This window comes from Plecotus auritus (genome assembly GCF_963455305.1).
Source record: "Plecotus auritus genome assembly, chromosome: 1".
Classification (NCBI taxonomy): domain Eukaryota; kingdom Metazoa; phylum Chordata; class Mammalia; order Chiroptera; family Vespertilionidae; genus Plecotus; species Plecotus auritus.
In genome coordinates, this window is record NC_137770.1 from 23,221,460 (window position 1) to 23,236,549 (window position 15,090).

At 45.3% G+C, this 15,090-nt stretch overlaps 1 protein-coding gene across 16 annotated transcripts in view; it reads right to left on the bottom strand.

The window, feature by feature from the left end:
- NRXN3 (neurexin 3) overlaps nucleotides 1-15,090 on the bottom strand; it is a 1,534,305-nt gene that overhangs the window by 1,423,812 nt on the left and 95,403 nt on the right. For all 16 annotated transcript variants that reach the window (XR_013959175.1, XR_013959176.1, XM_080644122.1 and 13 more), the window contains exon 3: nucleotides 11,079-11,096. Coding sequence is in view for 14 of the 16 variants with exons in the window: in XM_080644122.1 (XP_080500248.1) it covers nucleotides 11,079-11,096 (18 nt within the window). In the remaining 2 variants the exon portion in view is untranslated. The remainder of the gene's footprint in view (nucleotides 1-11,078; nucleotides 11,097-15,090) is intronic.

A 15,090-nucleotide genomic window follows, 5' to 3' on the forward strand; every position in this document is an offset into this window, starting at 1 on the left:
GGGAAATTGGGGAAAGTATTTCAGGGGAGGAAGGAAGTCACTCATGAGGAAAATATAGATTCAGGGGTAAAAAAAAAAAAAAAGCAAGTTAACTGCCAAGGCTTTTCTTTCATTCACTTTCAGGGTAACTTTTATGCCAGTATAAAATCTACATATATCATCTCTTTCTCCACACTGAAGTAGAGAAATTAAATGTCACTAATTACAGCAAGTGCCAATGTTGAATTCTTATGAAGCCACAAGGACTTTTGAAAAGAGTAATTATGAAAAATCAGAAGGTAATGAAAACATTCATTCCGGAGGAACTAAGGAGCTAGTGAGGGTGATAGAGGGTGGCGCCTGAGAAAGAGAGAAGCCACAAGTGACCACTTCTGTAGGGTGACCAGGAATTTGGAAAAGAGAGAAGGGGGAAGAAGAAATGCACATCTTAGCATTTTAAGCTAAGCACCTAAAAGAGAGGAAATTCAGTTAACTTGGCAAAAAGAATTCTAACAATAATATTTGTTGACTGTGTACTATAGGCAAGGCATGGCTATGTGTCATCTCATTAAACATCACTCTATGGGATAGACATTGCTATAATTTCCATTTTACAGACAAGCAAAGCAAGGCCTAGAGCCAAAGTCACACTATTAGTAAGTGGTGAAGTGAGGATTCTAAGCCAACAGATGGGCTCTCCAGGCTGTGATGGTAACCATGACACTAACTATTCTGTCTAATTTGGTGCTGATAGAGAAGGAAAGACACATGTCTTAGAGAATTCAGGAGCAGAAATAGTGCCTGGATATCAATTCGACTTCATCCCTGACCCTGGTGGAGCATGATATGAGGAGAACTTGGGGAATGCTCCGTCTAAACAGCCACCATCTTCCCCGCCTCAATTTCCATTCCCAGATTCTACCAAAACATAAATCCTTTCCTTTCCTAGGTCATTTCTTGAGGTTATTAAGGCACTTTACTCATTAAATGGACATCTGAATACAAGACACACTCAGGCTCCTCAATCATTGTCACTGTCCTGTGTGTGAGACCATTAGGAAGCCAATGGAGATCTGTCACCAATGATAGGGGTGATGCAGGGACATAAGAGTAAAGGAAGGACAGAGACATGCAGTCACTGTGTGGGAAGTTGGTCACTGAGGGCAGGAGGGAGGGCACAGGGGATGGGGTGGGATTGGGGAGAAGAATGCTTGAAGGGAAGAGGTGGGGTCCTTCACCTCTTCCACAATTATGCCTCAGACCAGCCCTTCCCAGGCAATTCCCCAACCTTCATTGTGGACTTTGGTCTCCTTATTCTACCAGAGGTTCGCCAGTAGCTTGCAGAAGAGCCTGAGCTTGTTCAACATTTTGATCAATGACTTGCCTGAGAAAACTCATGGCATGCTGTCTTGTTGTGATAAACTAAAGCTGAGGGGAATAGTTAATTTGTTAGATATCAGAATCAGAGTCCAAAAGGATGTGAATGGGGCAAAAGTGAAATTTAATTTAAGGGACAAATGTAAACTCCAGCACTTAAGCAAAACACCCTCAAGTCCCCCCAAATAAAAAGAAGTCAACAGTTCCTTCTCTTCTCAGCACTGACTGTACTAAACCTAGGGTTTTGGTTCAGATAATGGTGCAATGTATTAGGAGGGGCATGAACCAGGTGAGGTGGGTCCAAAGAATAATCAGAATGGTAAGGGCTCCAAAACAGGTCACATGCTGAATGACTGAAGGAAGTGCTACACACAGACCAAATAAGAGGGAGCTAGATACGGACATGAGAGCTGCCATCAAGCATTTTAGAAATTGCACCTGCAAGACAAAAGAGCAAGCACATTCTGCAAGAATAGTGGGTCCACAGAAGAGATTCAGAGTGGGGTTTTGGAAGATAACTACCAAAAATCCAATCCAACTCAAAGACTCTATGCTTCTACGAAGTATGATGCTCTCCAATGAGGTCAAATAGCTATATGAAACATCTGATATTTGGCTAGTTTTTAACTACAAAATGAGCATTTTAGACGGTTCAAACTAATACCACCCATAAAAAGGTAGGCACTAAAGAAAACTTCAATGAATCACCTAATGTCAATTGTGAGCTCACACTCGGGAAGATCACCTGTCTACATATGTGATTTTGGTTTTTCTACGAGCCTTGCACAGTACTGGGGTTGAATTGAATATTTGAAATGATGATGATGATGGTGGTTTCCAGAAAAGATCCTGTTGCTAATTCTCCAAGACAGGTGCTACCCAGGTCCAGCCTCTAGGTTTGCCCTTCCATAATGCCACCATGTTTCATCCTCACCGCTAAGCCCTTTGTAGAATGTTCAACTTTGCTCTGACAGCCGGGGGGGGGGGGGGTGGTGGACTGAACAGAAAGTATTTCTTCCAGTGTCACCCATGAATCACCAACAGCTTCTGTGTGGCATAACCACAGGGAAGAGGAAAGAATGTTGGCAGCATCTTCCCAATCTATTCCACCTCTTTAGAGGGGGAGGAGGGTTTTCTCACATGGGAATAGCATAAACAGAAGAGAGATGAAGGCAGTCATGCTTGTTACTCAAAGGGTTAAAGTATCAGCAATTATGACTTTTAGAAAAATCTTCCCAAAGAAGAAGAAGTCTTTGATCTGTGACTTGTCATGAACTTCTCTAAAATAGCTCTTCAATCACTAATGACATGAAGCAGAAAGAAACACCTGATGTGCTAGATGAAAGAACTATACCCTAATAGATCATGGCATACTGGATTTTAAAAATCCAGGGATGAATTGAACAAAATCAAAGAATGATCCCAAGTTTAAGTCAAATAAGCCATTGATTACACAGTGCAGGGAGGGTAGAGGATAGCTTAGCAGCAGTTCAACTTAATACTATACTCATTTAAAAAAAAAAAAAGCTAAGGTGCTTGCTGTCATCATTAATAGATGTAGGGAGTCTAGAAAAGGAAGTAATGAAACCACTCTGTAATGAACTGGTTGGGACATATCCACAATACCATATGTGATGTGGGCATCATTCTTTGGAAATAATGCCCCCAAAAAGGTCATTTTTAGAGAACAATGACCTGGGTTATAAAAAACTAAAACCTTTGTATAGAATGCCTGAAGAAACTGGAGATGCTTTAAGCTTTAGAAAAGAAAATCCTTAAAGACAAAAGCCCTGTCTTCAAACACTGGGAGTGTAATTAGATCTATTCTGTGTCTCCAAGGGCTGGAAGCAATACAGGTGGTGAAAGCTATAGTGACTCAGAATAATGAAGAACTTGTGAATACTCAGTGCTGTTAGAATGGAACGGAATGGCTAAAGGAGTAACGTGTTGCTCATCACTAAAGGGGTTCAAGCCAAGTCTAAATAAACTCTTATAGGAGAGAGTCAGAAATTAGGAACACAGAGAGCCTTGACAACCTTTTGGGTCCTTTCCATTCCTGAAATGCTGATTCTAACAACAAAGCTTCATGAGCACATATAATATGGCAGGTGGTGGGGATGTAGGCATAGAAAAGTTGTCAAAAAATAAGACACTCCCTGTCCTTCAACAGCTCACAGTGGCCAATGAGGAGCATGTGGGGGATAATATATATTTGACTATAGTGTATTATGATGATGGCTCTACCAGCCCCATGCCCTCAGGTGACTTGGGAGCCCAGACAAAGAGATCATTCATCCCAAACTCCCTTAATGTAGGTAGGGTATAAAATAATGGTCAAGGCTGAAACTTTCCCGTCCTTTCACCTTTAGGCTCACTTTTCTTTAAAACAGTGGTTCTCCAACTTTGGTCATATTGGAATCCCCTGGGATCTCATTCATTAGCCCTCCAGGTGGGATCTCATTCATTAGCCCTCCAGGTGATCTGGCTGCTTACTAGAGTTTGCAAAAACAATGCTCTCAATAATCTAAACCCTGGATTTAAATCCCATCTCTCTCTCTCTCTTATTTGCTGTGGGATTCTGAGCAAGTTAACTTTCCTGTGCCTCTTTCCTGTAAAATATCTGCCTCCAACTTGTAAACTACCTTCTCAGCATCACCATGATAATCACCAGAAGCCACATATGGAAAGCATTTATTTTTTTTTTTTAAATATATTTTATTGATATTTTACAGAGAGGAAAGGAGAGGGATAGAAAGCCAGAAACATCGATGAGAGAGAAACATCGATCAGCTGCCTCCTGCACACCTCCCACTGGGGATGTGCCCGCAACTAAGGTACATGCCCTCGACCGGAATCGAACCCGGGACCCTTCAGTCCGCAGGCCGACGCTCTATCCACTGAGCCAAACCGGTTTCGGCCATATGGAAAGCATTTAGCACAGTTCATGGCACATGGGAAGGGCTTTTCGAGCTTGTAGTTCTTGCTGTCATTATTAGGAGACTGTAAATCTAGGCCCTCTCTCCACCTCACCCCACTTCTCTTGTCAACACCAGCACTAGCAGCTTCCATGCCAGGCATCCTCAGATACCTCCCACCATGGTTAGAGTCCCCACAAGGGCACCCACTGTCCTTAGCTCTCAATTGTATTCCATCCCTTCACTCCTCCTGAGGCCTAGCCCCACAAACTGACTAGCTCATCCCAAATCCTTTCCAGACCTCCCTAGGCAGGTCTATAGATGGGGAGGGGCTCCGTGGTGGCCATAAATAAGCTGTGTGATTTAGCTGAGTTATATGGAAGTTCCATGGCCTGTTTCCCCTCCTGTGCAAGGGAAAAATGGGTCTAGAACGGTTTCTCTTAGGTCTCACCAGTGACATTTTGAGCAACACATCTTTAAATGAGACCCTCACCCACATTCTAGCATACTTAGCATTCATTGACCCTTCCTACTAAATTCCACCAATGCCCCCTCAGCATTGGAGCAACAGATATAGTCCCCACACATTTGACAGGGTCAGGATGGGTCAGTACTATCCCACTGAGATTATAGGATAACTCTAATGATTTTTTTCTCCAGTTCCATCTCTGACCCTTCCCTCTGGAACTGGGAAACAGAATGGAATCATAAGCAGCATCCCAGTGAGTCTGCCTTGCCAAGACAGTAAAGCAGGAGATTTTAGAAGACCCTAGAAAAAGTTGCCAAGGCCCAGCTATCTGCTTTCTTGAGTTAGCCAAAGCTGGAGGCAGGCTGGGAGCAGCTCTTTACACACATTTCCTCTTCAAGAACTGCTATGGGAGCCCAGGGGGTTTTCCCAGGCCCCAGCCTGGAAATTGGCTGGAAGCTGAGCCCAGCCCAAGGCCCCTTTCCAATCCAGTGGTGCACAGCAGTGTGGATTTCTCTACAGCCCACACCCCTTACTGAGCCATGAGAAATGAGTTAGCGGGCTGGACTTGGCCTGGGAGTCCAACTTGTGGGACCTGCCCTATCCTAAGCTATCTTGCCTCTCACTACCTAAACTTGTATTTGGAAAAGGCCTGGACAGTGACTGGCGCAGACTAAGTGGTCAATAAATGATCATTCCCTTTCCCTTCCCTAACCTCTTTCTCCATCCTACATCCCATCAACCCAGAAAGTGTTGTGCCTAGCAAAACCAGGAATTGGGCTTTAGCAAGGTGGACTGCACCTTCCTCAGTACACACAGCCCTGTTGGCTCCAGAGTGGAGGAGGTGCTGGGAATTTCGGTCAGTGTGTCTTAACCATTAATGTGCATCCCCTGGGGGTCTGTCTTGGTGAGGCCTGAGATTCTGCTGTTCTAACAAGCTCCTGGGTGAGTTGATGCTGCTTGGTGGGTAGGTCACCTCTGAGCAGCAAGTGTCCAGGGCAAACCCTTTGTGCCCATAAACACAAGCCAGACAAGTGAGATGCTATGTCCAGACTTTGGGTTTAGAAGTATCCCTCAGGCTGGACTGAGTGGCCCCCTGGAGACAGGGCAGGGGTGTGGACAAACAATTAGGTCCCTTCTCCAAGGACAGCCTGAGACCACTTAAACTGAAGGGGGCAGAGATCAAGAGCAGGCAGAGGGAGGCTGGAGCAAAGGCAGTCGCGGCTCTCAGCAGCGCAGACCTCCTCTGGGCCCTGGCAGACAAGAGTCCCTCCTCCCTTGCTTGCCGGGCTCTGATGGACTGAAGCAAGAGGCCTATTTCCTCATCGGGCCTCTGAATAACTAGGGCACTTCCACAAGGTCACAGTTATTCATTTAAATTCCAGCTCTAATCAGCAGGCAGGGCCTGAGAAATCATCCCTTCTGAGGAGAGGCTGTCATAGGGGCATCATAAACAGCTCCTCCCATCTGGAGAGAAGCTGGGGGGTGGGAAAGGGGTCTCATAGCCCCAGGCACCTGCACTGTTCCTTGCCTCCAAATTGCCTCCTCTCATCAAACCCCCATCCCTACCTCCAACAGCTTCCTCTCCCCTGTGGGAAGAGAGGAGAGGCCTGAGGGCAGGGCACAGCACAGTAGGGCTGGGACTGTCCCCTCCAGCCCCACAGGCAGCCCAGGAAGACCAATGACAAGTCCCAATGGGCCAGAAGTGTGGGATGAGGGCCAGAGAGTAGACCCTTCCAGGCCACAAATGGATGCCATGGCCTTGGAGATGTCTCTTCCCCTCCCCAGGCCTCAGTTTCCTCCGCTGAGAAGTCAGAAAGTGGCACTCCTTGGACAGGCCACCCTCTGAGCCCAACATGCCTTGTGACACTAAGGACTGACAATGCTCCTGGTGCTTGCAGCCATACTTTCTGCCCAACCAACACTTCTGAGGTCCTACTATGTGGTATGTACCATGAGAGGAGCTGGGAATGCAAACGTGGGTAAGAGGCGCCCACAGCTCTGCCCTGGAAATGCCAGGGTTTCGAAGAGAAAGAGCACAGGCTCTGGAAGCAGACCAGCCTGAGGTCGTGGTCTTGTACCAGCAGCTGACGACAGTGAGCAGTTACTGACCCTCTTTGAGGCTCCTTTCCTCACCTGTAGAGAGGATGGCAATATCTGCCCAGAGGGGTGAATATGAAAGGTCAAATCAGAGGATGTGTGGGAGACGGCAAAGCTGGGTGCCCCTCTAGAACTGCAGGTCAGCACACCACAAATGCCTGTTGCTACTTCGTGATTCCACACCTCCTTCCCAGAGGCTGGAAGGAGGGGCTGTGGATTTTCCCACACGGAAGTCCAGTGACATATCGCCTGCCCTTTTTCTCCTGGGTGTCCAGGATTCTCTCTCCAAGTCCCCAGCCCACCTCCTAGACCTTGGGAAAAGTGTTGCCTGCCAGGCCCCATCTCTGATTGTGTTTTACAGTAGCGTTACCTCTAACCAATCTCTTCAACATGTAAAATTAATCAATCACCCCCTTATAGTCTTCCAGTGGCCCCTGGGTAAACAGTTACATTAGCTCATAAAATCCCAAATCTGTCTTCCTAGGTGAAGAAGAAAACAGCAGAGCGTCACTGAGGGCTTCTTGTTTCAGAGCCACAGCGCTGCTGGCTCCAGGAGAGGTGGGAGGCTGCCCCCTAACCTCAACCAGTACAGAGCAGCTCAGGCTGCCTCCTGCCACATCCAGGGCCACAAAGGAAGGCTCTGAACTCAAGATTTGCTTCAGGCTCAGAAACAACAAAAAAGCAAGAGGTCAGTGGGTGGCAGGATTGATAGTCAGCTCTTGACACCTCAAGGGCAGAAGGAAGAGTGTGACTTAGAATTAGACTGGAATCCCCTCTTGGCTTGCTGCTCAGTAGCTCAGTGACATCAGCACATCACTGAACCTCTTGGCCTCCTCGGCAGAAAAACAGAGCACAGGTGACATACCTCAGAGGGTGGTTAGGAAAATAAAATGAGATAATGGCCATGAAATTGAAAAGGTGTTAATTATAGATGCTGTTATCTAAGGCAGGCTCACCACTGACCTCTGCCCCTTTGAAGAGACTGAGGGGAACCCATGGGTCCACAGCATTTCATCCACCAGGCTGTTTCACCCACAACCAATACAGTGCCTTTGTGAGAATTAGAAAAAGGTGCCCCTTGGTCAGAGGCAGCCCCACGGGCACAGGCTTGGCAAGAGGAATGCAGGCTGGATGTCAACCCCCACAAGTCTATGTGGGGACCCTGGGCTGCATCTCTGCTGGGAACCAGGAAGAGAAGGCATTAAGGCAAGTGGCACTTTTACAAACAACACTTGAAGTGTTGGCCTTACTCCCTCATCTCCTTGCCATATCCCAGAAAACATCATCTTAGCAGAGAGGCCTCTGACCACCCTCCGTAAATGAGCAACTTCATGTTTACCTGCTTCCCCACAGCACTTATCACCCACCACCTGATACAATATATATGTGATATAGCCAAACTATACATAATATGTATCTGTGTGTGTGTGTGTATATATACATATAGGGTCAGGAAAAGTAGATTCACAGTTGTTGTTATAGAAAATAATACAATAATTAACAAATCCTATCTAATAAAGAGGGAATATGCTAATTGACCATCACTCCATCACAAAGATGGCTGCACCCATAGCTGAGGCCAAGTTCCCATAGGGAGCCTTAACGAGCAATCAGCAGGGACCTGAGGCTATGTCCTCCCCCGCCCCTCCCCGCCCCTGTGGGGATCAACAGGGGACCTCAGGCCGCACCCCCCACCTGGTAGGGCTTGACAGAGGACCTCAGGCCGCGCCCCCCACCAGGCAGGGCTTGACAGGGGACCTCAAGGTGCGCTTCTCATACTGGTGCTGGGCTAGGGGACCTCAGGCTGCTCCCCCTGCCCCAGCACCAGGCCAGAGGACCTCAGATCACACCCCCTGCCCAGTGGGGCTTGACAGGGGACCTCAGGTCATGCCCCCCACCCAGCAGGGCTTGAGGGCGGACCTCAAAGTGCACCCCCAGTGCTAGGTCCGGGAACTCAGGTCGCACCCCTGCTCAGTGGGGCTTGACAGGGGACCTGAGGCTGTGCCCCCCTCCCGGTGCTGCGCCAGGGGAGCTGAGGCTGTGCCTCCCTGCCTGGTGGGGCTTGAGGGGGGACCTCAGGCCATGCCCCCGACCCAGCAGGGCTTGACAGGGGATCTCAGGCCGTGTCCCCCACCTGGCTGGGCTTGATGGAGGACCTCAAAGCATTCCCCCCACCCCGGTCTGGGCTGGGGGACCTCAGGCCATGCCCCCCCATCCTGGTGCCAGGCCAGGGGACCTGAAGCTACAGCCCCTGCCTGGCAGGGCTTGACAAGGGTGGGACTGGCCAGGTCTGGATCTAGCCCAATGGGCGGGGGGGGGGAGGGGCAGCCAGGTCTGAGTCTCACGCAATTTTGAGGTCCATGTGGGTGGGCAGGGACTTGACTCTGGGTCCCCTGGTGTGCCCCAGACTCTGACAGGAGGAAGGTTTTCACATACATTTTACTAATTTTCTTTCATCTCTTACATTTCTATTATAGAGAAAGGGCAAATAGCAATATTAAATTATTTCCTCTAATTAATCCCCTTTTAATGTGCACGAATTTCATGCACCAGGTCACTAGTAATAATATAAGAATAAACTCTGTATTTCTCATGTGCACAACTTTCTCTATATATAATTTATTTCATTGTCTGTCCCCATCTAGAATAAAAGATCCATGAGGACAGGGAGCCTTCTCTTTGTTCACTCTTTTGTCCCTAATACTAGGAAGAGTGCCTGGTATACAGCAGGTTCTCAATAAACATTTGCTGAGTGAGAGATTAACTAAAATATTATCAAACAGAAAGGGAGAATTTAATGGTATCTTCCTGGAAAATGCTGTTTTGTGCTTTGGTTCAAACTATTATTTTCAAAGGGGTGGAGAGTAGACAGAAGATAAGAGATGGGAAAACCCTGTGTACTAGCTAGGGATAACTGTACTATTCTCCTATGTTGCATAATATCTCATACAGGTTAATGATAAGAAACTCTTCCTAAGTGTGGCTGATTATTTTAGATACTCAAAAATAATTAAGGATAACTTTATTTGGAAAGAGGTCTGCTAATAATAAAAATGTCACACTACCTCTAAGCAAAAATAAATAGACCCATTAGGAAATACTTACCAGATCTTCAATCGCTGAGAGTTTTCAGTGACGTGACCCAGTGTGTTCCAATGGAGGGTGTATGGGCTTTGGAGTCGGAAAGTCCTAAGTTCAAATCCCATTGCTACAAGTGATGAGCCCTATGACCTCGGGCAACCTGCTTAACCTGTTGGGTCCTAAATTTCCCTCACCTTTAAATGGATGTAACAATACCTATCTTGTATTGATATCATAAGAATTAAATGTTGAAAGGACAGAACAAAAAAACATATGTGGAATTATCTAAATATATATATATATATATATATATATATATATATATATATGATACTCCCTTCTCGTTTGGTAGGGTTATTTCTCTTAACTCAAAGTAATAGCCAGTTTAGAATCATCTCCAAACCAGTCTAAATCATTTAACACTTCTTATCTATAAATGGTTGTATCTTCTCATATGAGTCTGTTCTGTGTATGTCTGTGTACATATAGATGTAGTCTACACACACAAGGCTTAAAATTAGGACACTGGCTGATTATGCATTTAAAAAGAGAAATGCATAATTATCATAAGGATGGTTCCTCCAATAGTTCATTGACAAAAAAAAAAATCTAGTGTGTTTGTTGTTTTTTTTTTACAGTGAGCATGTATTAGTTGCATAACCAAGGAAAAAAATTGCTAATTTCATTGTAGAAAATCCATTAGTTAGAATAAAAAGAAAGAAACCTTCTTTACACCCACATCATATTTTCCATGCTGAGTATGTGCTATCTTCAACTGTCAATCACATGAAGCCAAAGAAGATAAATAGATTTATGGAGGACAAAGCAAAATGTTCATTAAATTGAAGAATACATATCTTAAGAACATCTTTTTAAAATATTTTCAATAAATGCCCACTTTCCACTTCTTTGATTCATCCAGAAATATTAATCAGAAGTAAATGATAGCATAAGCATGGGAACCACATTCCTTTGGTTTCAAAACCAATATAAATCCAACGATTCAAGGCATTTCTTCTAACTCTAAATCAATAAAAATGCAATGTATTTAGACTTCAGTTCTGCTTAGCATCCCTAGGAAAGGGTCTCACTCAGGGTCAAACATGCACAATCTGGCAGAGGGGGATGTGCACGGCAGCTGTGCAGACACAGAGACTCACCTGGACCTTGACTGACATCTGTGGCAGCATTTTCAACAAGAGGGAAAGGGAGAAGAGACAAAGGAGAAAAAAAAGGAAGAAGAGTGTTAGAAGCACACACACACACAATGCAATGTGCCCTTGCATGACTATCAAGTTCATGCAAGACCCCAAAGGTGCTCAACTTCTGAGTACTTAGTTCTACCTTCACCCAAAATCCACCCATGCAAGCTGAGGGGCCAGGCTCCCTTTTCACTGTGCATGTAGCAAGAGAGGTGAGCTTCATATCTGTCCGGAAGCACAACATCCTGGAATCAGATAGGGCTCCAAAGAGCCAAGCAGACTGGAATCCTGCAAGAATATCAGTTAAAATATTCTGGTTTATTTCTGCATACCAATATCCAAGCAAATCCTCCATCCCTCCAGTTACAGAACACTGGACATGAAGTCAAGCGAAGTTTCCCAGTAGAGATAAAAAAAAAAAATAGTAATAAATCACTCCCTTGAGGAACAAGGAAAAGATGCATAAGAATTAAGAACAAGTTGCAGCATTGTTCATCACAGAGGACTAAAGGATACAAGACCAGAAAACATTCATAATTCCCTCCCCAGCATCCCTGATGACCATTCTTCATCACAGACAGCTGTGTATGTGCAAAAGATTGTGTGTTGAGTAGATCATTTGCCAGACAAATTAAAATTCTGCCTCCCCCTTTAATTTTTCTCCTGGCTTTCACCCCATCATTAATGACAAGAATTGCCATTTGAAATCACTTTTGATATCTGCAAATAGACATCCAGCCCTGGGAAGGGTGATATTTGAATTAAGCCAATGAACTTTCAAAAATTAAAAACAGTTCATTCTGATAATCTCCATGAATACAATCTCCTCCTCCTTCTACTCTCAAATGTAAAACAGAATCATGCCAAAGAAGCCAAACTAAAAGCAGCCCAAAGCATTGTTAAAACCCCTGGGCCCCGACCTTGAGGATACACGACAGCCACGGAGAAGGAACTGGGGGCTGCTTCAGGAAACTACTGGCCATCCGGGCATTCCCAGGTGACTCACTTAAAATCATTGAATGGTGGGTGTGGGATATCCATAGACATTACCTATTTTAATTCTTTTTTGTTAAGATGGAGGATGAAAGAGGTTGAGAGACTTGCCCAAGGTTACCCAACTAGTTCAAGGACAGAGCCTAGAAAAGAACCTATATCTCTTGAATCCCACCCAGTTCAACTTTCATTTCACTGAAACTTAAGTCCCTCAAGGTCATATGGAACCCAAATTCAGTTTGCAAGCTCAATGAGCACCCTGAAACCATAAGGTAGCTGAGTGATTGCCTCCTGGCTACCCCATGAGTGGGTCATGAGTTATCCTCTGTGCCTCTAATTTGCTGCCATCAGATGTGTAAAGTTCCAGCAAGTTCCTTAGGGTTCTTGCCCCAGAAAAATCCAGGCTCTGACCTGACAGAGCTGTGTCTCAGCATCTGGGAGGGGCATCTCCATAGCAACAGCTGAGCATTCCTCCAGCCCACACCCTGTATTCCTAGAAGCTGTATCTGCCCCAAGAGACTTCTAGAGAGCTCTGGATCATTCCTCAGCCACACCCCCTTTCAGGATTTCTGGTGAGTTGTTAGATTTAGGGGTGGAAAGGCAGCAGGGAGGAAGAAAAGAGGCAAAATAGAAGAGGTGGGAAGAGAAAACATTCTGTGTAAATAACTAAGCAGGGCCATTAACTATGCCTGATAGATTGCCTACAATAGCAGTCCTTAAGATACCCCTTCATTAAACAGGCTATCAAACCATCTGCATGTGTTTGAGTTCAGTGGTGGGAGATCAACACCAATGTTTATAGAAACATGCTCTTTGGGGGCACCAAGACCCAAGGGAAACAGGATACCTTAGAACTCCAAAGTTCTTGTAATACTAAATTGTCTATTTGGGCATTGTGGAGACAAACAGGTCTCAGTTCAAATCCCCACATGCTTAGATGGCCTTGGGCCAGACATTGAACTCTCTCTGCGTCCTTTTCCTCAGCTATAAAATGGGAAGATAGCAGAGCCTCCCTCATGGCATTGTTATGAGAATTAAATAAGATTAAATACTTGTAAAGCACTTAACTCAGTACAAGGCAAACACTGCATAAATGTTAGTTTCTCTGATTATTATCATTTTGAATTAACACAGACAGAATTACCAAAAATGTTGACCAGATGGCTCCCTGGAAATATCAGGAGACCACAGGAATTAAGCTGTATTTACTTTGGTGAACACAAAAATGTGGGTTCAAATCTTCTACTTGTAAGTGAAGACCTCTATTCCAGCCCTCCCAGCCCCTGGGTGGTCTCTCCTCCCTCACTTTCCTCAGGGAGAGAGGGGGGCAAAGGGGAGTTAACAGGTTCTGGATGAGCAGAAGCAAGAGACAAAACAAATTCCTTCCTCAAATCAAACCTTAATTTGGGCCAGTTCTAATCTTGTGCAAAAAAAAAAAAAACAGCATCTCTTCTTGCCAAAGAGGGCCAATAAGGTCACCAAGAAAACCCCCTTTAATAGGGGGCCAGAGTCCAAACCCAGCTCCTGGCTGTGGCACCATCCTAGAGGCAGTTCTGAGCATTATGTCCAGTTTGAGAAACACAGACACCCCTGGCCCAAGAAGCAGTGAGTTACCTGAATCTCTGCATTCAATTCTGATCAACAGAATGAAATTACAAAGTTAGGAGTGGAATGGGGAGGAGGATGGGCAGAGAGAGGGTAAGGATCAGAACTTCACCAGTATCCATTGGCTATATTATCTGACCAGCATCCTTTTCCCCTTCTTTTTATAGAAAGCCCCTGTTTTCTTCTGGGGAACAACCTTTACTACCCTTAACCCATATGGCTTGGTAGAGATGACCCCCATCCCCACCTTAGCTCCAAGGGTAGGCATGTGACTCAGACTAGGTCATGGGAATTCAGGGCTGGATTGCCAGGATTCAGGCTATATGACTTTATGCCAGTTACCTAACCTCTCTGGGTTTCAGTTCCCTTATCCATAAACTGGGTGTGATAATAGTTCCTACCTTAAGGTTGTTGTAAGGGTTTAGAACACTACCTAGCATATGAAAAGCCCTCAGTCAATGTTGACTGGTAATTTGATTACCTTCCTATAGGGGAGAACAAGAGTATTAAAACAACAATGACAATAACCCTTCAGATGCTCACACAGCAAGGAAGCCTGCCCTAGGATGTAGCTGTGGTTGTTCTGACTCCACACCTTGAGGCCTTCCATTTCCAAGGCAATCATCCCCAGAGCGCCCTCTGTCTATGGTTGATATTGATATACAACCTGGGGTCTGTGTATGGGGGAACAGCATTGGGCCCCAAAACCCCAAAACTGGATAGAGGAAAACTCTAAGTAGATAGATAGATGAGAGAAAGAGAGAGAGAAAGACAGAGAGAGAGAGATAGGGAGACAGATGATATAGATAGATAGATATAGATGATATAGATATAGATATAGATATAGATATAGATATAGATATAGATATAGATATAGATACATAGATACACAGATACATAGATACAGATATAGATATATGCATATCAATTTTTAAATAGATTAAAAAGTGGGGGCAAGTTGCAGAGCAAGAGGCAGTTGACAACCATATGTGATTGATCCAGGGGAGGTGGCATCCTCAGCCCTGCCAGCCTCCCCAGCTCCCTCCTGCTGTTTTATTTTCTCACACTGCTGGGCCTGTGGTTTTCCAGAGCGCCACTACATTTAAATCTATATTCTATTTTCTCTCCTAGAAAATAGGTCAGAACCAAGGCAGAGTTCACCAGGTGGGGTCCCAGAAGGTTTGGCTGGGCCTTGCCTATAGGAAGCAGCCACCCCATGCTCCCCAAAGCTCCTTCAGGGGAATAGGGAGCTGTGGAAGCAGCAAGTGGAGAAATCTCGGACTCCTACCTCTTGAGATGATTTAGTCCAAATGAAGGGTGACATGGGAAGGCTCCCGAGGCTAAGCTATAATCTGCAACTGCAACAGCAGCA